Source organism: Trachypithecus francoisi, unplaced genomic scaffold, assembly GCF_009764315.1.
Source record: "Trachypithecus francoisi isolate TF-2019V2 unplaced genomic scaffold, Tfra_2.0 Lachesis_group8, whole genome shotgun sequence".
Lineage (NCBI taxonomy): Eukaryota > Metazoa > Chordata > Mammalia > Primates > Cercopithecidae > Trachypithecus > Trachypithecus francoisi.
Window position 1 is genome coordinate 111,758,009 of NW_022681473.1, and position 27,458 is coordinate 111,785,466.

General features: G+C 46.7%; 1 protein-coding gene across 9 annotated transcripts in view; it reads left to right on the forward strand.

Moving 5' to 3' along the window:
* The window catches only part of GRAMD1B (GRAM domain containing 1B), a 284,882-nt gene that overhangs the window by 72,968 nt on the left and 184,456 nt on the right, over positions 1–27,458 (forward strand). The window contains exon 2 of one of the 9 annotated variants that reach the window (XM_033203810.1): positions 1,434–2,256. The exons of 4 other annotated variants lie outside the window; for them this stretch is intronic. In XM_033203810.1, coding sequence (XP_033059701.1) covers positions 1,883–2,256 — 374 coding nt within the window. In that variant the 5' untranslated portion in view covers positions 1,434–1,882. Of the gene's footprint in view, positions 1–1,392; positions 2,257–27,458 lie in introns of those variants that run through there. 4 more of the 9 variants (XM_033203811.1, XM_033203812.1, XM_033203813.1 and 1 more) reach the window with 4 other exon arrangements.

Here is a 27,458-nt window from a genome sequence, read left to right on the forward strand (position 1 = left end):
ATCTCTTTGAAAGTTACTGACCAGGCTGGGTATGGTGGCTCATGCCTGTAATCTTAGCACTTTGGGAGGCCAAGGCGGGCAGATCACTTGAGGCCAGGAGTTTGAGACCAGCCTGTGCAAATAGCAAGACCTCATATCTACAAAAATAAATGAAACTTAGCTGGGTGTGGTGGTGTGCACCTGTACTCCCAGCTGCTTAGGAGGCTCAGGTGGGAGGACAGCTTGAGCCCAGGAATTCGAGGTTGCAGTGAGCCATGACTGCACTACGGCACTCCAGCCTGGGCAACAGAGTGAGACTTTGTCTCTTCAAAACAAAACAAAACAAAACAGTTACTGACCCAAGAGACAAATGCATTGGGCTAGGGATGAAGGAGGAGAATGGGTGCTACAGCCTTGCTCTAGGAGCTGGGCTGGGTTAGACTCAGTGCCCACAGAGAGCACCTAAATAGGACGGATCAGTTCTAGGGTTGATGATCTCTTAGGGCCTGGGTCTAGAGAGTGAGTGTGGTTCAGCACATCTTGGGATGCTACCAGGACTGACCCAGACTTCCTAGGTTCCATGACATGGGGACATACTCGACTCTGTGACCCAGTCCACGGCAGACTGGAGCAGAACTGAATCAGCCCTCAGGAATGTAAGGGGGGGCGGGTACACTCAACTCCCTGGGGCTCTGTTGGAGGCATTGCTTTGCGGGTGCTCACCCACTCCTCATTTCATTCTTTGCTCAGGAGGCAGCTATAGTACTGGCAGCTGGCTCATGCACAGGGTTCAGCCCCCATTTTCCTTACTGGTCCTGTGTCCTTTGTCTCTCAGACCCTATTGTCTGCCTTTCCTTGGTGTGTCATGTCTGGTGTCCTCAGCTCACGCCGCCACGGGAGAACCGTCCTCTCTTCTCAGCTTGTCATTTTGGAAGCAGCCTCCAGCAACCTTGCTTTCCCCCTCTGACTATACTCCGGCCTGCAGTGCCACTACTCACACCCCCAAATAATTCAAAGCGCCTTTCTTAGGAGACAAGAGCTAGTTGAAAAGTCTCCTCATTTTCCTTCAACCCTGTATCATGGGTGGCCTGAGAGAGTGAGGACTGACTTCATTGATTCCCCTTTCTCTGCACCCCCCACCCCCAAGGAAATAGCCGAGTTTGACTAATGGGAGCTGCCTGGCCAATCGTTGCCCTGAGAAAGTTTGGTTTGTGATCCTATTTCACCAGGCTGATTGGAGCAGCCTTTACTTGGAGGTACAGTCCCTCCCCGGGGGAATCCGTGTACAGTTACTCTAGCGGTCGCTGCCAGTGCTAGTCCATTCAGTATAGTCCCCCAACCCCCGCTCCTCTTCCTCCTTTTTTGTTTTTATCCAGTGTCTCGCTTCCTCTCTCTCTCTCCCCCTCTGTCCCTCCTACCACTGCCTCTTCCTCCTGCTCTCTACCTCCCTGCAGCGCCAAGCCGGCTCCCCAACCTGGTCTGCTGAACGCAAACCGCTGAGAGTTTGCTGTACCGCCCCCTGGGGCCCAGGGCTGCCGAGTCCCGCTAAGGCAAAGACGCAGCAAGCGAGGGAGCGCAGCGGAAGAAAAACAAGCGGGCGCGCGAGGGGAGCCCCAGGAGGGCGACCGGGTGGCTGGCAGGCAGCTCCTGCCCCGCCCGGGTGGCCTCGCCGGCGGCTGACGGCCCGGAAGCCTCGCGCTCCGAAAAGTTAGACTCTGGGAGGCGGCGCGCCACGCCGCGTCTCCTCGCGTCCCTTCCTCTCTGTGCTCCGGCAAAGGAACTTGGTCCTCCGGCCCCTGGAGAGGGGAGTGTGCCGCGGGCCGAGGGTGGGGAGCAGCCAACGGGAGACGCGAACGAGTCCGCTGGCGGAGGGCGCAGGGCGAGCGCAGAGGCGACGGCCCCCATGCCGGCGGCCAACATGATGGAGAACCGGCCGCTGCCCGCCCTGCAGGTGCCCGAGCCGCAGGGCGCGCCTGAGGGCAGCCCGGTCTGGTCCAGTTCGTCGACCCCCACGCTTCGCCGCCGGCGCTTCAAGATGCGCCGCATGAAGAACGTACAGGAGCAGAGCCTGGAGGCCGGGCTGGCCCGGGACCTACCCGGCGTCTTGGCCCCCGGCAAAGAGTTCCTGCAGCTGCCGTCCATCGAGATCACGCCCTCCAGCGACGAAGACACCCCGTGGTCCAACTGCTCCACACCCAGCGCGTCCCCCCGCCGAAAACGCTTCCTCCTCCGCAAGTGGCTGAGGGTGAGGGAGCGGAAGGAGTGCAGTGAAAGCAGGTACGTCCCCGTTCCGCCCGTCTCCTTCCCTTCCCTCCCGTCCTCTCCAGAGCCGTCCAGGGCCTCGGGGCATCCTGGGGGAAACGTCCTGGGGGAGAGTAGGAGCCCGTCACCAGAGGCGCTTCTGGCGGGCGCTGCGCCTGGTCCCAGGGATGGTGGCTTTCAGGTTCCACACGTGCCACCCGCTCCCCGGCCCAGGGCGAGGGGCTTCATGTTGCACAACACGTTTACGTGGGGCTTCACGCTGCATTCCATCTCCCTTGCTCCCCACAGCGAAATAAATAATAATAATAACAGCAGCTAATAGTTATCGAGCGCTTACCATGTGCGGGCCACTATGTTGAGCACGTCATGTACTTCCAGATTCCATCCCTATGCAATCTCTCTGAGGTAGGTATTACTATGGCTCCCTTTCTACAGATGGAGATAGCAAAAGGCCAGAGAAGAAGTTAAGTGGTTTATATTTCTAAGCTCCGTTTCCATCTTATTTTGTGTTTGGCCACACTGGCTTGCCTTAACTGGCTCACTTGTGTGGAAGTGAGATATTGACATTGAGTGAGTCACATTTCCTACCCTATCAGAGTCTTTAGACATGGATACCTACAAGACTGTAGTTTGTACCAGCTACTTTTTTGCCTAGGTCAATGTGGCATCTGGGTAATGGGAGAAGTTTGAGCTTCCTTCACGTAGAGAATTGGTGCAGGGCGCCATAGAGCAGCTCTACACAGCTCTGGTCAGGACTGCTGCTCTAGGGAGTTGTGTCTGAGGCAAGCCCCTTGCCTGGTGGAGGGCAGGGAGTCCTCACTTGTTCATTGGTACCACGAATCCTACATATTTACTTTGAGAGTCTAGGGCCCTGTCTCTTAATGGATTTGTGTTCTTGTGCGGAGCAACTGGATCACTTTCCCTGGAATTCCTCCTCCAAATCTGTTCGATTACATTGATTTCAATTCAGTAAATACTTACTGAATATTTCTATGAGCTCAGTCTAGTAACAGCTAATAGTGGTGATGTTGAGGAGGGTGTGGGGGAAGGATAGGTAGAGTAAGGGATTGTAGATGGTGAGAAGGAAAATGAGAGGACACTTGTATAAGAAATGAACACCTGAGCACAGTGGCTCACGCCTGTAATCCCATCACTGTGGGAGGCCGAGACATGTGGATCACTTGAGGTCAGGAGTTCGAGACCACCCTGGCCACCATGGTGAAACCCCGTCTCTATTAAAAGTACAAAAATTTGCTGGGCATAGTGGCAGGCTCCTGTAATCCCAACTACCTGGGAGGCTGAGGCAAGAGAATCACTTGAACCTGGGTGCAGGGGCTGCAGTGAGCTGAGATCACGCCACTGCACTCCAGCCTAGACCACAGAGTGAAACTCTATCTCAAAAAAAAAAAAAAAAAAAAAAAAGAAGACCTGTGGGAGCCATTGAAAAACATACTGTGCTATGTACTAGAAAAGAGAGAGTTCTGGAGAAGTAGAGGCAGACTTCTTGAAGGAAGAGGCTGACACCATGACAAATACAGATGGGTAGTAGAAAACAGCAGGAAAAGAATGAGGTTGGGTGCATAAGACTGCCTGGGGAGGACAATATGAAGAGTGGCAGGAGAAACAGGATGAGCCATGTGTCTTTGCTGGGTGGGGACTGAGGAGTAGGATTGGTTATGCAGAAGATGGGCGTTTTGGGCCTTCCAGAGTTTCTCTTTTCTGTTTACAATAACTGAGCATGGTTCCCTCTGCAGGTGCAGATATAGAGCTTTGTTCCATGGATTTTTGTGGACCCTGGGGATAGAAGTTCCTTCTGTTTGGTACTTCATCCTGCTACCCTTTTCACAGAGCAGAGGGAAATGGGGCAAACTTGGTGGGAGCTAACCTTGAACTAAAGTAGTTTGTCAGGCCGGGGGCGGTGGCTTGTGCTTGTAATCCCAGCACTTTGGGAGGTGAGGCGGGAGGGTCACCTGAGGTGAGGAGTTTGAGACCAGCTTGGCCAACATGGTGAAACCTGTCTCTACTAAAAATACAAAAAACTAGCCAGGTGTGGTAGCGGGTGCCTGCAGTCCCAGCTACTCGGGAGGCCAAGGCAGGAGAATTGCTTGAATCCGGGAGGTGGAGGTTGCAGTGAGCCAAGATCATGCCATTGCACTCCAGCCTGGGCAAGAAGAGCAAAACTTCGTCTTAAATAAATAAATAAAGTAGTTTGTCATGACTTATCGGCTTTTCCCTCAAATGTAAAAGAAACTAAAAGAGACCTTCTTTTGATCTTGACATTCTGTCATATATACTGAGGACAAAATATGGTAAAAAGAGCCGTGTGTAATGGCATGGCCTGTATTCCCAGCTACTTGGGTTGTGGTGTGAGGATCACATGAGCCCAAGAGTTCAAGGCTTTAATAGGCTATAATGGTACCTGTGCATAACTGCTGCACTTCAGCCTGGAAAACATGGTGAGACCCCCACCCCCAGCTCTTAAAATGTTATATATATATGTGTGTGTGTGTGTGTGTGTGTGTGTATGAAGAAAAAAAGTCTTGCATTGCTGGCTGGGATGGGGATGACTGTAGATTTGGTTAGATTTAGGAAGGTATTCGTGGTTTCAAGAGTTGTCTATGTGTGTAGTAGAACCTTTATTTTTGTTGGATTTGGGGACATATCCTTAAAATTTGGCAGGATTTTCACCTAGATGTAGTTCAGGCAGTTATTTTAAGTGGTGACTTTTTGGATTAGAAGAACCTATGTATCGGCCGGGCGCAGTGGCTCACATTTGTAATTCTAGCACTTTGGGAGGCTGAGGCGGGCCTCAAGAGTTCGCGACCAACTTGGGCAACACAGTGAAACACTGTCGCTACTAAAAATACAAAAATTAGCTGGGTGTGGTGGTGGATGCCTGTAGTCCCAGCTATTCGGGAGGCTGAGGCAGAAGAATTGCTTGAACTTGGGAGCCGGAGGTTGCAGTGAGCGGAGATCTCGCGAGTGCACTCCAGCCTGGGCGACAGAGCAAGACTCCGTTTCCAAAATAACAAAAAACCAAAACAAAACAAATAAGGACATATGTATCTGAAAAGGCAGACTCTGGATTCAAATTCAAATTTACGTGACTCACATCTCCTCTTAGCTACTGTGGTACTGCCTTCTGTTGGAATCGATTTGGATTATGTGTAAAACAAAGCCCCATCATTTTTAGGCCTTGAAGATGAAAGACTTCTTTCCAGGAAAAGAAGCAATCAAGTGAATAAGTGCTTGTAGATACCACCAAGTGGCCTGAGAAGGAACTGGTGGTAGAGTGTGGTAGCTCATGCCTGTAGTCCCAGCACTTTGGGAGGCTGAGGAGGCAGATCATTTGAGTCCAGGAATTTGAGACCAGCCTAGCCAACATGGCAAAACCCTGTTGCTACTAAAAATACAAAAATTAGCTGGACATGGTAGTGCGTGCCTGTAGTCCCAGCTACTCAGGAGGCTGAGGCATGAGAATTGCTTGAACTCAGTGGGCAAAGGCAAAGGTTTCAGTGAGCTGAGATCACGCCTCTGCACTCCAGCTTGGGTGACAGAGCAAGATTCCGTTTCCAAAAAAAAAAAAAAAAGAAATTGGCATTTAGAGGCAATGGAGTGCAGGGAACATTGGACTTAATGTCAGAAGACAGCTATACATTTAAGTTCTATCATCGATTAGCTATGGAGATTAGCTTGAGCATTTCACTTTACCTCTATGAGTTTCACCTTCTTCATTTGCAGAAGAGGATATATGAGAATTAATGGGAAATCTGAAGAGTAGTGCATGTGAAAATGTGTTGCCATCTTCCTCTTGCTGTTCAAGGGTGAAGGCTTATTTCATTACTCTGTGAGTCTCTCACATGGAATGGATGTTTGCTTAAAAGTATGAGGTTACATACTCACGTGTCCTGGAGCAGCACCTGAGCCTGCTCACACGATTCAGGATTTGGAAATGATGGTTGGAAAATGGCTCTGCTCTGGCCTGGATTAGGGAGGATTAGCATACCAGGCCCAGCATGACGTCTCCACATTCCCCACCCCAAATCTACCTCTCCAAAACAGAGAAAAACACCTCTCAGGCTTGCTATGAAATTCAGTCTGATGTGGTAGAAGTTAAGTGGCCGAGAGGACCACAGCTTGTGGATTTCTTTTAGTGTTTGTTTTTTCATTATTTGTTTAGTTTTCTTTTATTTCCTCTTCTTTTTTTGTTGTTGTTTTTTTTTTACTTGTCACTGACTTGAAGCTCAAGTTTGTGGATTTTCCCTGCACAAAGTTGAAAATGTGAAGAGGATTAGGAGACCCCTTTCTTCTCCTTAGACCCTAGGAAGGAAGAAGTGGAAAAAATGGTAAAGATAGCATGGCTTACTAACTTTCCAATATTCACTGGAATACTCCAAGACCAATCGTGGTCATCTTTGTATCTTTACAGCACTGTACCTGACCTCTTACAGTGATCTATAGATCTATAGATGTTTGTTGATGAATTAATAATGAGTAAATAAATGATTCCTTTTTCTCTGTTGTTTAAAGTGAAATTCTTTTTATTCATGAGTGTGGGAAAATTTCTGAAAGGAGATGAGTACAGAGCTGAGTTTTAAAAAACAGCTTTATTGGCCGGGCGCGGTGGCTCAAGCCTGTAATCCCAGCACTTTGGGAGGCCGAGACGGGCGGATCACGAGGTCAGGAGATCGAGACCATCCTGGCTAACACGGTGAAACCCCGTCTCTACTAAAAACTACAAAAAACTAGCCGGGCGACGTGGTGGCGCCTGTAGTCCCAGCTACTCGGGAGGCTGAGACAGGAGAATGGCGTGAACCCGGGAGGCGGAGCTTGCAGTGAGCTGAGATCCGGCCACAGCGCTCCAGCCTGGGTGACAGAGCGAGACTCCGTCTCAAAAAAAAAAAAAAAAAAAAAAAAAAAAAGCTTTATTGGGATATAATTTATATAATATACAATTCACCTATTTAAAGCATAATTCAATGGTTTTTAGTATATTCACAGCTATGTACAACCATCACTACAGTCGGTTTCAAAAAACTTTTGTCGCCCCACAAAGAAACTCATACTTTTTTTTTTTTTGAAACGGAGTCTCACTCTGTCACCCAGGCTGGAGTGCAGTGGCTCAATCTTGGCTCACTGCAGCCTCTGCCTCCTGGGTTCAAGTGATTCTCCTGCCTCAGCCTCCTGAGTAGCTGGGATTACAGAAGCGTGCCACCAAGCCCGGCTAATTTTTGTATTTTTAGTAGAGATGGGGTTTCACCATGTTGGCCGGGCTGGTCTTGAACTCCTGACTTCCTGATCTGCCCACCTTGGCCTCCCAGAGTGCTGGGATTACAGGAATGAGCCACTGTGCCTGGCTGAAACTCATACTTTTTAGCTAGCACCTTCACCCTCTGCATCCCATTTCCCCAGCCCTAGACAACCACTGACCTATAGAGAGCTGAGTTTTGAAGGGGTAACAAATGCCTGTAGGTGAAAGCAGTTTGGATGTATTGGCTTGAAGATGGAGATGGATGACCAAATGTGATCTTGTTGAGGAATGTGGAAAAATGACGGTGGTAAGGCAGACAGACCGAAGGTGATTTATGCCAAAGAGTTTGAATTTCAATGAATCACTTAGTCATCAAACAGGTATTGAGATCCTACATGCAGAGTGCTTCCTAGGCAAAGTGGAGTCAATTCAATGGGGAGCTACTGTAGTTTCTGGAGCTTGGGAGAGACACTCTCAAAGTGGTACTCGAGGCAACTACTTTCTGCTGTTCTGTGTAGTGGGAAGGAAGCGTGGGGAGGTGAAGGCCTGGAGTCTTGCTTTTTTCTTTCAGTGGTCTAACTGCAAAGTATCATCTTAACTACCATTGAACATAAGATGGCAGTTTTTTTGCTGGCTATGTTGCCCTCTGAGCTCAGGGAATAGTGTAGTCTGCAGTTGACGGGAGAGGCTCTTCACATTAATACTCACATGTCTTTCTAACTCCCTTGCCCAAAACTGGTTGTGGTGATTGTTCAGAACCCAAACGGAGGATTGGAACCCCTCTCTGAATCGCTAGGTTCAGAAAAGTCAGAAATTGGATGAAGCCACATCTCCCAGGATGTCCTCTTGTCATCATTCTCTGGAGGGGGAAGGGAAAACGGACAACAGGTAAGTGAATTGGGTGGTGGCCAACTGCAGGCTCTTTCTAGAGGATGCAGAAGCACCTCTCTGTGTCTCTGCCCAGGATACCTTCACTGTTACTACCTTTTATTCTCCTGGCTGTTATGTCTCTTTTTCTGCGTAACATGCCTACCCCCGTCATGATTGCTCACAGTCTAGCAGACCAGCAGCTAGAGAGTAGAGGGCCTCAGGGTTTCCACTTAGCTCCATGTCTGACCACTGGTAGTGCTGCTCACTGATTGTACCCAGCCTGCTAGGCTAGGTCATCTCTCTGGTGCCAGCCTAACTGGCGTGTGGTTTGCCTGTAATGAATATATAGCATTGGTATATTTATCTTGATTCTTCATCTCCTTCCTCTGACCTTTGGAGGGAGACTTGTTTCAGGTTTCAGCTCTGTTTGCAGGGGAGCAGGGTGATTTTGTGCATCCGAATGCTCTCCCCTTCAGCCCGTCACTATTGGTGTAGCTTCTGCACCCTGTGTGTGCCCTGCTACCTATGAGAAGCACAGGAAGTGTGGGAGAGAGAAAACTCACGTCCTTCTTAACACAAAGGGAAGACTAAATGCAAGGAGACCTATGATTGGTCAGTGGATTAAGTAAGTGCTCGGTGCGGGATAGGGTTAACTGGCAAAAACTTCGACCAGATTCATAATTCCTTGAGGGCAGGGACTGGTCTTACTCTGCACCAAGTTTTCTGCCAAGCAGCCTTAAGTACATTATCACATTTAATCCTCACAACAATGTCTCGGTCCCCCCAGGCAGGTTTTACAGCTGAGGAACCCGAAGTTCAGAGATTAACACTCTCCTGGTCCAACAGAAGCAAGGCTGGGATTTGAAGTGTGTCCTGATTCCGAAGCCTGAGCTCATTACAGCTCCTATCCCCCCAGGGCCTGGAAGCAGTCAGCCCTCCCCCACGTGAGAACGTGCAGATGTGGAGGGGGAGGTTCTGAAGGAAGGTAGGAATGTGGGCAGTTGATGAGATGTGTGTGAGGGTTGTGGGAAGCAGACAGGTGTGAGGATCATGCTGCCAATGGTCTAGGTGGACTCCTCCGTGAGAAGCAGCTAGCCCTTGGCTGTAGATGTGGTTTCTAGATTAAAACAATTTGTGGAAACTGCGACGGTGGAGATGGAGCCCTGTGGGCTGATTTCATACTGACCAGCTTCCTCTGTGGGAGTTGGTATTTTGAAAATTTCCTTGGTGGTTATGCACTCAGAGGGTGCCAATTACACATCAGGCAAGGGGCTGGGATGAAGATGAGGCAGATGCACAGGTGATCGTTCTGTCCTAGTTGGTGCGTTTCTCCCAGGTATTATATATCCTCCAGTTGCTATGCTGGTCACTGGTAATTGCTTCTAGGGTAACGCAGAAGTTAAGGAGTCTGAATGGCTAAGCTGCCAGTGGGGAATTTTTTTCCTGAGCCCAGTGGACAAACTGCTGGCCCTGAAGCAGGTGTTTAGACCTGGAGCCAAGGCTGGCCCGGAGAGCCTGGAGGTGGTTGCTGGGTTGCTATGTGTATAAGAGCTTGATGAAACCTGAGGGTTTTTCCGGAGGCATTTGACCCCTTGGGATTCTTTCCTCCATAGCACATATGGGTGTGTGACTTGCCAAGGGGCTGTTGTGCCTGGTGTGAGGAGGGACACAGCTTCTCATTGTCCTGGCGGGTGGGAATCTGTGAGCTCTTCTCCTGTGACTCTGGAGCCTGGAAGGAAGTGTCCTCTCAGAGGAAACTTGTTTTGGTTCTCTCAGGGACTCAGAACAGAAAATCGAATGTGGGTTTTCCAGTGAGAGAAGGGAAGCAGGATGGTGGTGCCTCAGCTGGTGAGGAGATGTCGGGCAGTAGCCAGCCACTCCCTGCCACCATAGGCAGCAACCTCCTAAACACACTCCTGTTTTCAAATATCCTCTTCTGTTTTCAGACCACATGTCTGGATTTTCCATTCAGATATTGTCATATAGCTCGAAATCCTCACTAGGAAAATGTGGCTGTGCCTTTGGTCCCTTTGTGGAAGGGAAGGATAAAGAAAACCATGGGTTTTTCCTTTGAGGCCCTGACACATTGGGTAGTCAGAGGGTGTGAAGCTCTTCTGTGTCCTCTGTACGTCCTCGAGCTGGGATGAGCCTCTGGTTGTCCAATTCTGATCTGTAGATGACCAGGCACGTCACGGAGGCAGCGCGGGGTCAGAGCTGAAACTCAGGCCTCTGACCTGAAATCTCGACCAATTTCTAACAGACCTATTACATCTCTGCAGCAGCCTCATTCTTTCTAAGGTCTCTCCCTCTCAGCACATCACTGTGGTCAAGCCTGTTCCCCCACCCAGCCTGGTGCCTCTTCCCTCCACAATCTGACCACAGAGATTTTCAGTCTTGCTGCTTCTGGTAGGCGAGTTTATCCAGGAAATGATGGAGCTGAGGGAGATGACTAGAAAAACAATAAGCAACCTATGTGGTTTTTGCCCTCCTTTTTGCAGCCATAGAAAAATAATTTTCTTGTGGGGGAGATGGGCACCCAGTTTGGGGATGGTAACCCTTGCAATATTTGCCCTAGCAATTAGGAAAATACAGAAAGGTAATGGATGGTTAGTTTAGTGACACATTTTTGAGACCCTCCAAGAGTCTTCAAGCTTGTTGTCTTAAAAGGAATCATTTAAAAAAATGTTGTGCTTATGCGCTGAAGTGAGCACAAGAAATCATTTTCTATGCCATAAAAGTCAACGTGGCCGGGTGCGATGGCTCACGCCTATAATCCTAGCACTTTGGGAGGCTGAGGCAGGCAGATAACCTGAGGTCAGGAGTTGAAGACCAGCCTGGCCAACATGGCGAAACCCAGTCTCTAGTAAAATACAAAAATTAGACAGGCATGATGGTGGGTGCCTGTTATCCCAGCTACTTGGGAGGCTGAGATGGGAGAATTGTTTAAACTGGGATACACTGGTTGCAGTGAGCCAAGATAGTGCCACTGCACTCCAGCCTGGGTGGCTGAGCGAGACTCTGTCTCAAAAGAAAAAAAGAAAAAAGTCAGCATATTGTATTTAATAAAATAGCTAGTTAATTGTAAAGTTTTGGATAGTAGGAAAGAGGAAAATATAATTTTATCATGTTAACCCAATTATTAGAGGGTATATTGATCTGTTTGTGTTGCTATAAAGTAATACCTGAGACTGGGTAACTTATAAAGAAAAGAGGTTTATTTGGCTCATGGTTCTGCTGGCTGCATAAGAAGCACGGTGCCAGTATCTGCTTTTGACCTTAGGAATCTTCCATTAATTGGAAAGCAAATGGGGGATGATATGGTTTGGCTGTGCCCCCATGAAATTCGATCTCATCTTGAATTCCCACGTGTTGTGGGAGGGACCTGGTGGGAGGTAATTGAATCATGGGGGCAAGTTTTTCCTGTGCTGTTCTCAGGATAATGAGTAAGTCTCATGAAATCTGATAGTTTTATAAATGGGAGTTTCCTTGCACAAGCCCTCTTCCTTTGTCTGCCACCATGTGAGATGTGCCTTTCACCTTCCACCATGATTGTGAGACCTCCCCAGCCACGTGGAACTGTAAGTCCGATAAACCTCTTTCTTTTGTAAATTTCCCAGTCTCAGGTATGTCTTTATCAGCAGTGTGAAAATGGACTAATACAGGGGAGCAGGGTTGTCACATGGTGAGAAGTAGCAAGAAAGAGAGGTAGGGGAGCCAGGCTCCTTTTCACAACCAGATCTTGCAGGAACTAAGAATGGGAACTCACTCATTCTTGAAAGAATGGCACCAGGCTTTTCATGCAAGATCCTCCCCAACAACCCAAACACCTCCCACTAGGTTCTCCTCCTACACTGGGGACAAAATCTCAGCATACGGGCCAGGTGTGGTGGTTCATACCTGTAATCCCAGCACTTTGGGAGGCTGAGGCAAGAGGACTGCCGCTTGAGCTGAGGAGTTGGAGGCCAGCCTGGACAACATAGTGACCCCTATCTCTGCAACAAATTTAAAAAATTAGCCAGGGGCAAGCATGGTGACTTGCACCTGTAATCCCAGCACTTTGGGAGGCCAACACAGGAAGATTACTTGAGCCCAGGAGTTTGAGACCAGCCTGGGCAATGTAGTGAGACCCCCATCTCTATTATAAAATAAAAAAAAAGAGAACAAAATTAGCCAGGCATGGTGGCACGTACCTGTAGTCCCAGCTACTTGAGAGGCTGAAGTGGGAAGATCACTTGAGCCTGGGACGTTGAGGCTTCAGTGAGCCATGACCATGCCACTGCACTCCAGCCTGGGCAACAGAGTGAGACCCTATCTGAAAAGAGAGAGAGAGAGAAAAAAAAAGTCAACATGCTATTTGGAGGGGAGGAATATCCCAACTGTATCAGGGGCATATTTGGTGTACTATCTCCTAGTGTTTTTTCTCATTCAGATTTTCCTTTTATTTGAGAGACTTTTTTCGTCTGTATGTTGCACTTCTAGAAGGTAAGGGAGAGTGTTGGTCCATGCGTTGAGGACAGGGAATTTGAAAGGAAAGACCAAACTGTTTTTTCTTTCTCACACAGTCAACACAGAACATTTCTGTGACCAGATATGTGGGGTTTTCTCCCCACACACCAAGCAGTTCTCCAGTGGACACAAACTGGATGTCTTCTAATTCAATTTAATTCTGACACCTTCTACCTGGAGATGGCGTCAGATTCCACAGGTCCAGGGCTCAGTCCCATAAGATTGCCCCCACTTCAGATGCCAATCACAAGTTAGAGCTACCTTTACTTTTTCTTTTTTCTTTTTTCTCTATCTCCATGTTGCATCTGAGACCTATACTTCTGACCAACCAACTATAAACCAGAGTTCCTGACTCCCTTTTAGGGTTCAGTTAATTTTCTAGAGCTGTTACCGGAAAGGGCCCCGATCCAGACCCAAAGAGAGCATTCTTGGATCTCACACAAGAAAGAATGAAGGGCGAGTACACAATGCAAAGTGAAAGCAAGTTTATTAAGAAAGTAAAGGAGGGCTGGGCGCGGTGGCTCATGCCTGTAATCCCAGCTCTTTGGGAGGCCAAGGTGGGTGGATCACTTGAGGTCCAGAGTTCGAGACCAGTCTGGCCAACATGGCAAAACCCTGTCTCTCCTAAAAATACAAAAATTATCCAGGTGTGGTGGCAGGCACCTGTAGTCCCAGCTACTCAGGAGACTGAGGTGGGAGAATTGCTTGAACCTGGGAGGTGGGAGGTGGAGGTTACAATGAGCCAAGATGGCGCCACTGCACTCCAGCTGGGTGACAAAGCGAGACTCCGTCTCAAAAAAGAAAAAAAGAAAGTAAAGGGATAAAAGAATGGCTACTCTTTTTTTTTTTTTGGTTATTTCTTGAGTATATTTTAAACAAAGGGCGGGTTATTAATACCTCCCCTTCTTGACCATATAGGGTGATTTCCTGACATTGCCGTGGCGTTTATAAACTGTCATGGCACTGGTGGGAGTGTAGCAGTGAGAATGACTAGAGGTCATTCTCATTGCCATCTTGGTTTTGGTGGGTTTTAGTGGGCTTGTTTACAGCAGGCTGTTTTATCAGCAAGGTCTTTATGACCTGTATCTTGTGCCAGCCTCCTATCTCATCCTGTGACTAAGAATGCCTTAACTTATTGGGAATATAGTCCAGCAGGTCTTAGCCTTGTTTTACCAAGCCCCTATTCAAGACGGAGTTGCTCCGGTTTAAATGCCTCTGACAGAGCTGCTCACAGAATTCAGAGATACACTTATGTTTATAGACTCATAATAAAAGATATTAAGGATACAGATCAGTAATGAGATCCAGAGGTACATAGGTGTAGATGAAAAAAGCCAAACTCTGTAAAATATTTAAAGAGGTTTATTCTGAGCCAAATACAAGTGAATGTGGCCCAAGGCACAGTCCAAGGCACCAAGAGGTTCTGAGAACATGTGTACAAGGTGGTTGGGTTACAGCTTGGTTTGACACATTTTAGGGAGATGTAAGACAACAGTCAATACATGTGAGGTATACATTGGTTTGGTCCAGAAAGGTTGAACGATTCAAAGCTGGGGGCTGGTGTTACAGGTCATAGGTGGATTCAAAGATTTTCTTTTTTCTTTTTTTTTTTTTTGAGACGGAGCTTTGCTCTGTCGCCCAGGCTGGAGTGCAGTGGTGTGATCTCGACTCACTGCAACCTCTAGGGTTCAAAAGGTTGATCCCCTCCCAAGTTCAAGCATTCTTCTGCCTCAGCCTCCTGAGTAGCTGGGACTATAGGCGTGCGCTACCATGCCCAGCTAATTTTTGTATTTTTAGTAGAGATGGGGTTTCACCATATTGATCAGGCTGGTTTTGAACTCCTGACCTTGTGATCCACCCGCCTCGGCCTCCCAAAGTGCTGGGATTACAGGTGTGAGCTGCCGCACCCGGCCCAGATTCAAAGATTTTCTCATTGGCAAGTCAGAAAAGATTTAAGTTATTATCTAAAATCCAGAATCAGTAGAAAAGAGTGTCTGGGTTAAGATAAGGGGTTGTGGAGACCAAAGTTCTTATTATAGAGATGAAGTATCCTACATGGCTGCCCTTAGAGACAATGGATGACCAGTATTTTGTATTCAGACCCTTAAAAGGTGCTAGACTTTCAGTTAATCTCTTCAGGTTTAGGAAGGTCTGGAAGGGGAAAAATCTAGTTATGTTAATAGAGATTCTTTACAGATCCAGATTTCTCCCCACAAAAGATGGCTTTGCAGGGCCATTTCAAAATATAACAAAGAAACATATTTTGAAGTAAAATATTTCAACTTCGTTCTTTATCTATCATGATACTATGCTAGAGTCAGGTTGGAATTTGTTGTCTTATTGCAGCATAGTCTGTTTCCTCACTCTTAAGGTTTCTGTTTTGGCCAGGCATGGTGGCTCACATTTATAATCCCAGCACTTTGGGTGGCTGAGGTGGGAGGATCACTTGAGCCTGGGAGGTCAAGGCTGCAGTGAGCTGTGACTGCACCACTGCACTCTAGCTTAGGTCTCAAAAAAAAAAAATTGCTGTTTTCATGTTAAAGCTGATCAGTTGTGCCTGAGCTCCACAGGGAGGAGAGTATAATGAGGCAGGTTTGAGCCCCCACATCTTTCCATGGCCTGAATTAGTTTTTGTTTGTTTGTTTGTTTATTTGGGTCCCCTTGGGTCTCCTACAGAAGTGTCCATTCAGTCAGCTGGGGCTTTTAGAATTTCAGTTTTGGTTTACGTTGGGCAAGGTATTGCATGGGGTTAGATGGGGCGTGAATCTCCCATGCTCACCCTGGACACACCACCCTCCCAGCACCTGCACGAGTTCAGCAACCCAGAAGCTCAGCAAAACTCCGTGTCCAAGAGTTTTTATAGAGCTTGATCTTCAGCCACACCTCCCTCTCTCTTTTCCTGGAAGTTTGTGGGTGGAGCTGAGATATCCAACCTTCTAATCCTCTAGTTACTTGGTCTTTCTTGGTCCTTCCTCCCCATCTTCAGGCTCCCCAGGGGCTGTATCCTAAGTCATTTCCTTAGCATAAACTCAGGTATTATCCATGGAGCTCATGACGAATAACGAGACACTTCTGTCACTCAGGAAAGTCCCAGCGTTTTAGGAGTTCTGGGACAATAACCAGGAAAAGACCAAATATATTTCATATCACACTACAGGAAGTCTGCGAAATAAGGAGGAAGGTAAATTTCTGAAGCACTATTTCTAGAGAAGGATCAGAATGAGATGCATCTCCAAGTGGGAAGAGTGTTGTCAGGTATTTCTGCCATTTAACCTCGTCATGTTCTTTTGCCCCCAGGAGTGTTAGTGAGTGCCAGGCTGACCCCTCAGAGCAATCTTCCTTAGTCTAGAGAGCATTCATGTTCTGGCTGAGTCATTACACTTTGGAGCTCTTTCTGACCTTTTTGTTGATTTTCAGGGTTGGATGGAATGGCAACCGTAAAGGTTACTCTGTACAGGGTGGAGCTTCTCCCGGAACAGTTTGCCCTTGACTTAGGTGACAGCATATGTTTTCTCCACCAGTGTCTATGATGAACCACATCTTCCTCACCTGAAAATATCACTTAAAAAAAGACCCTGGGGCCTGGTGCTATGGCTTACCCTTGTAATCCCAAAGCTTTGGGAGGCCGAGGCGGAAGGATCACTTGAGGTCAGGAGTTTGAGACCAACCTGACCAACATGGTGAAACGCCCTCTCTACCACAAAATACAAAAATTAGACAGGCATGGTGGCACGTGCCTGTAGTCTCAGCTACTCGGGAGGTTGAGGTGGGAGAATTGCTTGAACCTGGGAGGCAGAGGTTGCAGTGAGCTGAGATGGTGCCAGTGCACTTCAGCCTGGGCAACAGAGTGACATCTCAAAAAAAATAAACAAAATAAAATATAAAGCAAACAAACAAACAAAAACCAGGAAAGAGGATTGGTTGCACTGTCTTTCTTGGTTATATCTTTTTATATTTTCAAGACATACTATTGGGAAAGTCCTACCTAAGATCTAACTAAAATCCCCCACTGTACAATCCAAACTCATTTTTCTCTTGTTTTGTGAAGATGGAAAAATACCTAGTGGATCTTTGTTTTTGCCTCCCAAGACTCACTGCTGCTCAACTTGGCCTGTTGCTTCCAGATTCTGAGGAAGGTCCGGGCTTTGTACTAGCAATTACTTGGACCTCACTGGTTCTCTGGTGGGGTCTGTGGGTCTCTGCAGACTTCTGTTTTTATTAGTTTTTTAGATGGAGTCTCCCTTTTTCGCCCAGGCTGCAGTGCGGTGGCATGATCTTGGCTCACTGCAACCTCCACCTCCCAGGTTCAAGTGGTTCTCCCGCCTCAGCCTCCCGAGTAGCTGGGATTACAGGTGTGTGCCACCATGCCCGGCTAATTTTTTATTTTTAGTAGAGATGGGGGTTTCACTGTGTTGGCCAGGCTAATCTCGAACTCCTGACCTCGAGTGATCCACCCGCCTTGCCCTCCCAAACTGCAGGGATTAGAGGCGTGAGCTGCCACGCCCAGCCCTCTGCAGACTTCGTGGAGGAGTTTTCAGCTATTGTCAGCCATGTATGTTTGAAGGCAGGGCTGAGTTAGAGGTGAACAGAGAGGATAGTGGCCTGCCCATTCAGAAAGTTCTCAGAACACTGAAAATTTCTCTCTCTCTGAAGTGCCTTCTTCATGCTTTGGATTGCTTCTTAAAATGCCTTTTGCTTTGTTGTCAGAGAGATGCGACTGAAAATGTGGATAACTCAGGAGAGGTAATTCTCAGAATTCATCAGACACTTACTGTGCACTTACTGGGAACCTGGCACTGTGCTGTGTGCTCGGGATACAAAAATGGATACAAGCTGGGCATGGTGGTATGTGCTTGTAGTCCCAGCTACTCGGGAGGCTGAGGTGGGAGAATTGCTTGAACCTGGGAGCCCGTCTTTATGCAGTGAGCTGAGATGGTGCCAGCTTGGGAGGCTCAGGTGGGAGGATAATTTGAACCCAGGAGTTTGAGACCAGCCTGGGTGACAGAGTAAGACCCTGTCTCAAAAAAAAAAAAAAAAAAAAAGAAAGATAGAAAAGCAAAGATGGTTACAGATGTCCCTTCCATTGGGGAGCTCCCAATTGAGTGTGTGGGAGATCGCTATGTAAAAATTAATTTCAGTGGCATATGGCATTCAGACTAAAGCATGAAAAAAATCGGTCTGAGGACAGGATCTGCTGTGTGGGAGAGGAGAAGAGGGGTTTAGGGCCTTGGTTTTACCAAATCTTCACCTGTTTCACTCACACCCAGCTGCCACCTGTCAGCACCTGTTTCTCTCAGACAGACAGGTCTCCCAGAGAATCCAGTCATCCTGGTAGATAGGATTTGTGAAATTATTTCCACCTTGAGAAGAACTGAGAAGTCTAGGGCCATGAAGCTGGTCAGTGACAGAAATGGATCTAGAATACAGGTCTCTGGCAACCAGACCAGGTGTTCAGTTTACTGTGTTTCTCAGGGAGCCCATCTTTATCCAGGAAGGAGCCGTATCTTCAGGCAGTGAGTCATGATGCTCGGACTGGGCCCCTCAATCTGTGGGGACAGGGTGATAGTTTTTCCTAGGACGACTGCCCCAGCACGAGTCCTAGAGACAGGCTGAGGCGGCATGGGTTGGAGGCTCTGGTTCTGCTAATTTTCTCGCTGTGTGGTCCTGGGCAGGTTACTCACTCTCTCTGGGCCGCAGTGAGATTATAAAATGGAGAGTATTCATTTCTGTTTCATCTTGTTAGACAAAATTAAGCGCATGTGTCTGAAGAGTTATGCTATTGCATTTATTTGTTTACAAAATCAAAGACCTTTGTGTCCATCTCTGAGGCCTCAGAGTCTGCTTCTCTGGTTAGTGGAAGCTGGAACAGTGGTTTATTCCTTCTTTGGTTATTTATGAGATGTTGCTTTTCTGATCTGTTGATGGGTGCTGAAAAACTGCCTGTAAACCTAGTTTGTTTTTTTTTAACCTCCCACAATAGTTATCTTAACCTAGTGTTTATAGTTTAAGGGCTGCTGTCATCTGTGTGTCCCTTCAGTGTTGGCCTGCTTAAGATTCTGACTCCAGGTGTCTTCTTTTACATATATATTTAAAAAGAGAGAGAGAGAGAGAGACAGGGTCTTGCTCTGTTGCCCAGGCTGGTATCAAACTGCTGGACTCCAGCAATCCTCCTGCCTTGGCCTTCCAAAGTGTTGGGCTTCCGGGTGTGATCCACAGAGCCTGGCCCCAGGTTTCTTCTTATTTCTCCTCTTTTTCCTCCTTTTACCCTCTCTCTCTCTCTCTCACCCTCCCCTTTCTACCTTTTTTTTTTTTTTTTTTTTTTTTGAGGCAGTCTTGCTTTGTTGCCCAGGCTGGAGTGCAGTGGCCCAATCTCGGCTGACTGCAACCTTCGCTTCCTGGGTTCAAGCGATTCTTATGTGTGTGCCACCACGCCCAGCTAGTTTTTGTATTTTTGGTGGAGATGGGGTTTCGCCGTGTTGGCCAGGCTGGTCTCATACTCTTGGTCTCAAGTGATCCGTCCGCCTTGGCCTCTCAAGTGCTGGGATTACAGGCATCAACCACCATGCCCAGCCTCCCCTTTCTTTTTTTTTTTTTTTTTTTGAGACGGAGTCTTGCTCTGTCTCCCAGGCTGGAGCGCAGTGGCCGGATCTCAGCTCACTGCAAGCTCCGCCTCCCGGGTTCACGCCATTCTCCTGCCTCAGCCTCCAGAGTAGCTGGGACTACAGGCGCCCGCCACCTCGCCCGGCTAGTTTTTTTGTATTTTTTAGTAGAGACGGTGTTTCACCGTGTTAGCCAGGATGGTCTCGATCTCCTGACCTCATGATCCGCCCGTCTCGGCCTCCCAAAGTGCTGGGATGACAGGCTTGAGCCACCACGCCCGGCCCCCAGCCTCCCCTTTCTACTTCTAAATCCATATTCTGTCCTTGGGCGATTTCATCCATTCCCCTGGCTGTTGTTACTCCTGTCTGAGACTGCGTATTTTTCCTGAGCCTTAGGCTCATACCTCCGACTGACTGATGGGCATTTCCACTGGGATGTTCTTCAAAACTCAGCTTGTCTTTTTGTAATTGAATTCATTATTTTTCCCTTCAAACCAGTTCCCTCCATTCTATTACTTACATTGGGGCTTGGTACTTTTTGTTTTCACAAGGCTTCTCTCCCTCCAAAGCAAAGGTTCCTCAAGCCTGCCTTCTCAGCTCCATCACCATAGCCAGCTCTCACGTGTATTACACAAGCATCCTGACTCCATCACAGCCCCTCTCCTGTGCTTCTTCACTATGCAGCCAGAAGGGTCTTCATAACCTCACTTCTGTTCCCCTCCTGCTTCATCCACCTGCTGCTCCTGTGTGCCCTGCCTCCAGCCAGTCTGACCTTTTAGTTCCTTGAATGGGATGCTCTCTTCTTTTCAGGTTTCATCTATGTTGTTCCATCAGACAGAATTCCTTTCTTATAACACTGACCTACTTTGCCACCACAAGGCCTTTTCCTTTGTTTAGTTAGCCTTTCTTCTAGGGAATGAAGACTGAGGTCTTCATTACGTCTGTGTTTCTGAAGCATCCTGCACTGGAGTGTGATTACATGCTCACATTGTATCCTTTATTAGAGCCTACACAGTGAAGGCAGAGTTTATTTTATTCAGTGTTTATTTTATTCAGTGCCTGCTAAGCTCTTTGCATGGAACATGGTAGGAGCTCAGTAAACATGTGTTTAGGGAATGAATGAATAATCAAATGATGAAAGCCTCTAAGGAAATTTGATTTTCATGGAATTCTACAATAAGTCATTTTGCAAAACAAGAAGTCCTCTTGAAGCTGAATAATTACCCCTTCATATGCCGTTTATGTAAATCTGTACTATTAGGTATTGGCTTGTCTGTCTTAAACTTGTCTATCTTAAACAGTTGGTTTCTGTTCTGGTTTTAACTGTGTTCTGTGTCTTTAGTAAGTGCCCAGAGAGTAGACACTGCTTTTTTTTTTTTGAGATGGGGTCTCACTCTATCACCCAGACTAGAGATTGCTGGTGAGATCTTGACTCACTGCATCCTTGACATCCTGATCTCCTGAAAAGCTGGGTCTACAAATGCATGCCACCATGCCTGGCTTTGTGTGTGTGTATGTGTTTTTTTTTTTGTTTTTTTTTTTGAGACAGGGTCTAACTCTGTCACCCAGATTGGAACACAGTGGCACAATCATGGCTCACTGAAGCCTCAACTTCCCCAGCTCAAGTGATCCTCCTGCCTCAGCCTCCTGAGTAGCTGGAGTTTACAGGCATGTGCCACTATGCTCGGCTAATTTTTTTCTACTTTTTGTAGAGACAGGATCCTGTTATGTTGCCCAGGCTGGTCTTGAGCTCCTAGACTCAAGGGATCCTCCTGCCTCAGCCTCCCAATGCGTTGAGATTATAGGCGTGAGCCACCACTCCTGACCCAGAGACTGCCGTTCTGAAGGTAGTCTCTATTCAGGGGAGCCAAACTTGGCAGAGTTAGGGGGAGAGTGATCAGTCTTTCCCAAAATGAGGCTCCAGAGAGCACAAGCACATTGGGAACAGTATTTTGTCTGATGGTGGACCCAGGGCCCTGGTATAGTCTGCAAACAGCAGTTAGGGTTTTTTTTCCCTACCAAAGACCCATAACAGTTTTGAAGAGCATTTATTTTTGGAGCTGTGGTTGCCATGGTCACGCAATACTTTTTCTCATCTTGTGATTCCAGGTCAGGGCAACAGTTGTTCCTCCTGCAAGGGAAGAGGATTTTGGAATATATGCATCCTTCCACCTTTTTTCCCCAACTGACTAATCCAATAAACATTTATTGAACATGTACTACATGCCAGATTCTGTTCCTAACACCAGAAACAATAGTGAACAAAATAATGTCTGCCCTACAGGGGCTTATCTAGTGGGGTAGAGAGACTGTCAGCAAATTATCAGTGCAATATGGGTCCCTATTTGCTTAAAAGCAAATTGTTTGGCCACGTCACTGAAAGGGAATTAGTTTGTTTTCTAAAATTTGGAAATCAAGAGTTGTAAAAGAAGTGTCTTCCATACTGCTTTGAAGAGCGATATGGGAGCGGGGAGGAGCTGATGGCTGAATGTGGGAAGCTGACTCTCTTCCCATTGATAGTGGGACTTCATTGGATTTGGTGTGGGCACTTGGGAATGCAGATGCATTTGTTGCTCTGACATCATCTCAGATCTTGGGAGGTGACAGGATTAAGTTGGGTCTCTCTGCAGCTGTCAGATGTCAAAGCTGTTGCTCTCCTGGTGTTTGTGGGAGTCTCTTGGCAGTAACAGAAGCCAAGAGCCAAAGAGCTGCCAGAAATGGCCCTTTATTATTCAGTGTAATGACAGCCTGGAAAACAGTCTGAGAATGCCATTTATTAAGCTACCATAGAGTGCGGAACCTTGAACTGGGCTCCAAGAAGCAAAGTAGAGAGGAAAGAGGGGATACTGATACCTGCTGTTGGGAGCCTCCCATCAGGGTGGCAGAGAATGGCACTCACAAGGACACAAATGAAAATGATGCAGACAATAGCAATTCATCACAATCGCTTAATTTGAGTAGCACTTTACCTTTTCAAAGCAATTTACCAGGCCATGGGCTCTCCCACGGAGGGGACAGGGTATAATTATTCTTTGTGATTGCTTAGCACTTACCACAGTGCCTGGCACACACCAGGATGTCCAGTGAGAAGCTTATGGCATGACAATCTATTACCTCATTTGTTGCTGCATCCTATGGGGCAGATATAATGAGTATATCCACCTGGCATTTAAGGAAATGGGGACTCTGAAATATGCCCACATCCATACAGCTAAGTGATGCTAGAAACCAGACTCAAAAAGAGGTTGTGTCATGTCACTTTTAATTTAGGCTCCTTTCTTTGTTGTACCATACATGTGTGTATCTGACATTATACTGAGGATTATGGATACATGCTGACAGTGTGGGTAATTAAAATCCACAGGAAATAAAACATAAAGACCAAACATTTTAACTAGCAGTTTCGGCATGCCTCCACTGTTTGAAAGCGGCAGCTTCTGTGTAAAGCTTTGACTGAATTTTACCTCCCCTGCTCCCCTTCCCATTTGGAGGAACACATTACCCAGTCAGGCTGCCAGAGAGAGGAGAGTCCAAATCCCGCCAGCCAGCACTTGTTGCTTGGCTGCTATGTGCTGGCCACTGAGTTGTGGCTGGCTTCTTCTCTTGAAGGATTTAGTCTAGTTTATTTATTGTTCATTCATTTGTTTGACAGCAGATTATATATATATAGGGTGTTGTTCTCTCGCCCAGGCTGGAGTGCAGTGGCATGATCGTAGCTCACTGCAGCCTCTAACTCCTGGGCTCAAGTGATCCTTTTGCCTCAACCTCCGGAGTAGTTGGGACCACAGGCACGTGCCACCATGCCCAGTTAATTTTTTAGATTTTTATAGAGACAGGATCTCACTATGTTTTCCAGGCTAGTCTTGAACTCCCAGTCTCAAGCAATTCTCTTTCTTTGGCCTCCTAAAATGTTGGGATTACAAGTGGGAGCCACTGCACCCAGTCCGACAGCAGATTTTTTGACCAGCCATTAGACAGTCAGTGCAAATAATTGTGAACAAATATAACATTTTAAAATGTGACAGTCAAGTCCAACAGAGCTTAAAGGAAAAACATGTAATAAAAATGTGACAAGTGCATCAAAGGAGAAGACAGCAGTAACTGTTACATTTGGTAATCCTGGCAATTAGCCAGATCTTGTGAAGGACATTTTTTTCTGGTAGAAGACCTTCCTTAGCCGGGCACGGTGGCTCACGCCTGTAATCCCAGCACTTTAGGAGGCTGAGGCAGGAGACCAGCCTGGCCAACATGGTGAAACCCTGTCTCTACTAAAAATACAAAAATAAGCCGGGCGTGGTGATGGGCGCCTGTAATTTCAGCTACTTGGGAGGCTGAGGCAGCACAATTGCTTGAACCTGGGAGGTGGAGGTTGCAGTGAGCCGAGATGGTACCATTGCACTCCTAACTGGGCGACAGAGTGAGACTCTGTCTCAAAAAGAAAAGAAGACCTTCCTTAATGAGTGGAGTTGGATAGACATTTTGCTTTGGAAAACAGAAGCAATTTACTCTCAGTATGGGGTCTACTTCATTCATTCCACAGAATAGGCAAAGATGCCCGGGGCTTTTGCTGACCAGGGAATTCTGGCCATGGCCTTTTGCTTCTCTTCTCCCTTTTTGCCAGATGTAGAACCACCAGACTTCCCTTTCGTTTCTCCAGGAAAGAATGGGTAGGGAAGTGAAAGTTCAGTCTTGTGTTTCACAGGCACCATTGAAGTTAAGAATTCAATATTTAGATATTTTTGAGTTACTATCAGTGCATTTTTCTGACCTTGTTCCTCATAGCCATGGAGAATCTAGAGTTCTAGAGCATTTTACCTTAATTGATGACTAGTTTAAGGCCTTTTTGCATGGCTAGTTTGGAAATGACTCATATTCATTTGAACAGTATCCTTAGAACGTTAGGAAGAAACAATTGGCAGTAGGCCAATAACTCCAAACCTCTAATCCAGCTTAAACGGACAAATACAGGAGAATATAGACATGCAGAAACATAAATGTTTTCTAATAAATATATGTATATATCTAATACACATAAATATATATTAAATATAAGTATATATGTATATACAAGTATATATTTCTTTTTATTTTAAGATAGTCTCACTCTGTCATCCAGGGTGGAGTGCAGTGGGGCAATCCTGGCTCACTGCAACCTCTGCCTCCCAGGTTCAAGCAATTCTCATGCCTCAGACTCCCAAGTAGCAGAAATACAGGCGCGCGCCACCACACCCAGCTAATTTTTGTATTTTTAGTGGAGACGGGGTTTTGCCGTGTTGAGCAGGCTGGTGTTAAACTCCTGACCTCAAGTAATCCTCCTGCCTCAGCCTCCCAAAGTGCTGGGATTACAGACATGAGCTACCATGCCCGGCAATATATAGGTATATATTTTTTAAACCTAGATATTCCCTAGGGCAGGCTGAGTACTTTTTGGTCCTGGAATACTGACTCAAATTTCAGAAATAAATTTTAATTTGCCTGTTGCATATGATACTTGTTTTAATGTCAGCAATTGGGCTCAAACCTATCCACCTCAGGGACATTTCTGGATCTTGCCTGTTTTATCATAGGGGAAGACAAAGTAAACCCAAAGGGGGCTGAGCAATGGAGCATCTGAAGTCCTAGGTCGCTACTGATCGTGAATTCGAGGGTGATCAAGGACAGCTAAGAAACAGAAACGTGTTTCTAGTTCTTCCAAGGCTCTGTATCTTTGTAAAATCCCATTGATAATGGCCCATGCCAACGCTGTTCCTCACCTATCCCCACCTCTAGCAAGGCCAGGGTAGATCCTTTCCCAGCAGCTGAGTGCGACTTTTATCCTGGTAATAATTTCAATCCTGCTTCCATGGAGTAAAATTCCAGCCTGGGACAAGCGTTCTTTCCACAGGCAGGCAGCTTTGCATCATCAGCTTCCTCTTACATACATTGGTGACCATGATAATACCTACCTTGAAGACTGGTTTGCAGATGAAATGCGATAAGGCACCTCTCCAATTTCCTGACATCCTGTAGGTACTCACTTCCTGGTTATTTCCTTTGTCCCTCTCCCTTTTAAATTTAAGAGAAGGAGGTGTTTTCACATGGGTGTCATTTGAGGCCAAGCGTATCTGATCTGAAGGATGGGCCCCGGCTCACGGTTGTTTTTTCCTCATTGCCAGGCACCTTTGCTGAGTCATTTGGGGTCGGCAGACCTGGAAAAGACAGCGGTGTAGAGAGTGGTTAGTGCCATGTGTGGTCGGCCAACGCAGGCTCTATCGTCTGTTAGTATTTCCTGGTGCACTTTTGGAACCTGATCTGCCCTTCTCATGGGTAAGGGCGGGGGATGAGCACCTAGCCATGGGGATGTTCTGCATATCTTGCCTCGTGCTGAATTTCCTGTAAAATGGCTTCATGAAACTTTGATGTCAGCTTAAGCGGTCCTGCCACCAAGCTCTGTGGAGGGCCCTAAGTGAAGAGAGGGCAGCAGTACCTTCCAAATTTGAAATGAGTGACATTGGGTTATAATTAGGGGAGAATATGCTCTTGGTGCTACTGAGAAGATACAGAGTGAGAACTTTTCTTAGAAAAGTGTGAGGTTGTAAAGAAGAACCAAGATAAGATTTAAAGATTGCCTCTGAGTGATAGGAGACATATGTGGGAATAGGACTGGTTTTATGTGTCCCCTGAAATGCTTATTCCATCTTTAGTGACGCTGTATTTGTGGGACTAGGTACATGTAATTTGTATGTTTAAAGAAATGCTTTAACTTGTTATATCTGAAGGATGTTTTATGAGCACTTAGTCTTTTACTAGTTTTGTGATGTTTTATCCCATCAACATCAACGACAAGTATTGTTTGAGTATGTACTTCATGTAAGATGTCTATGAGCCCTATTTAATATTTAGGAAAGTAGGAAATTAAACATTTAAGTCTATTTTTCGCCCAACATACAGAGATGAGAGGGAAAAATATTTGATTAAACTATAATCTTTGTTTCTATTATGACTAGGTAGAGATTCCTTAGGATGAACTAAAATCAAAACAGATTTCACTAGAATGTTATTTTTATTTTTCATTTTATAGAGATAGGGGTCTTACTATGTTGCCCTAGCTGGTCTCAAACTCCTGGGCTCAAGCGATCTGCCCTCCTTGGCCTCCCAAAGTGCTAGGATTACAGGCATGAGCCACCGTGCCTGACCAGATTTTACTAGAATCTGCTTGTGAATTCCCTTCAAAATTAAAATTACAATGGACCCCCTTCTGATGATATGCATTCTACTCAACTGATCGTTCATCCTCTACTTGCTATGCAAACTGCTGTGCTCACCACCCAATACAAGGTAGTTTGTAAAGTCACGGACTCTGGAGTGATCTGCATGGATTCTGTCTAGGCTCTGCCACTTACTGTCTGCCCTTAACATATTTTTTAGCTTTTTTGAGGCTACATTCTTCAGCTTCATTGTCTTAATAACACTTTGTACTTATGAAATTATCATCTTTTATTTTTCTCTGTTGATGATCTGTCTCTAATTTTTGCATCCCTTCTGCTAAACCACAAGAATTTGAGGTCCTTGAGAGCAGGGACCTTGCCCAATCTGTTTATTACTGTGTTCCCAGTGGTTAGAAAACAATGTGGTATATAGAAAACACTCAACCGGGTCGGGTGGGGTGGCTCGCTCCTGTAATCCCAGCACTTTGGGAGGCCAAGGTTGGTGGATCATTTGAGGTCAGGAGTTCGAGACCAGCCTGACCAACATGGTGAAATCCTGTCTCTACTAAAAATACAAAAAATTAGCCAGGTATGGTGGCACACACCTGTAATCCAAGCTACTCAGAAGGCTGAGGCATGAGAATCGCTTAAACCCGGGAGGTGGAGGGAGGTTGCAGTGAGCCAAGATTGCGCTACTGCACTGCAGCCTGGGCAACAGAGAGAGACTGTCTCAAAATCAAAACAAAACAAAGAAGATCAACACACTCAAAAATGGCACATCCATTTTATAGAATGAGCAACTGT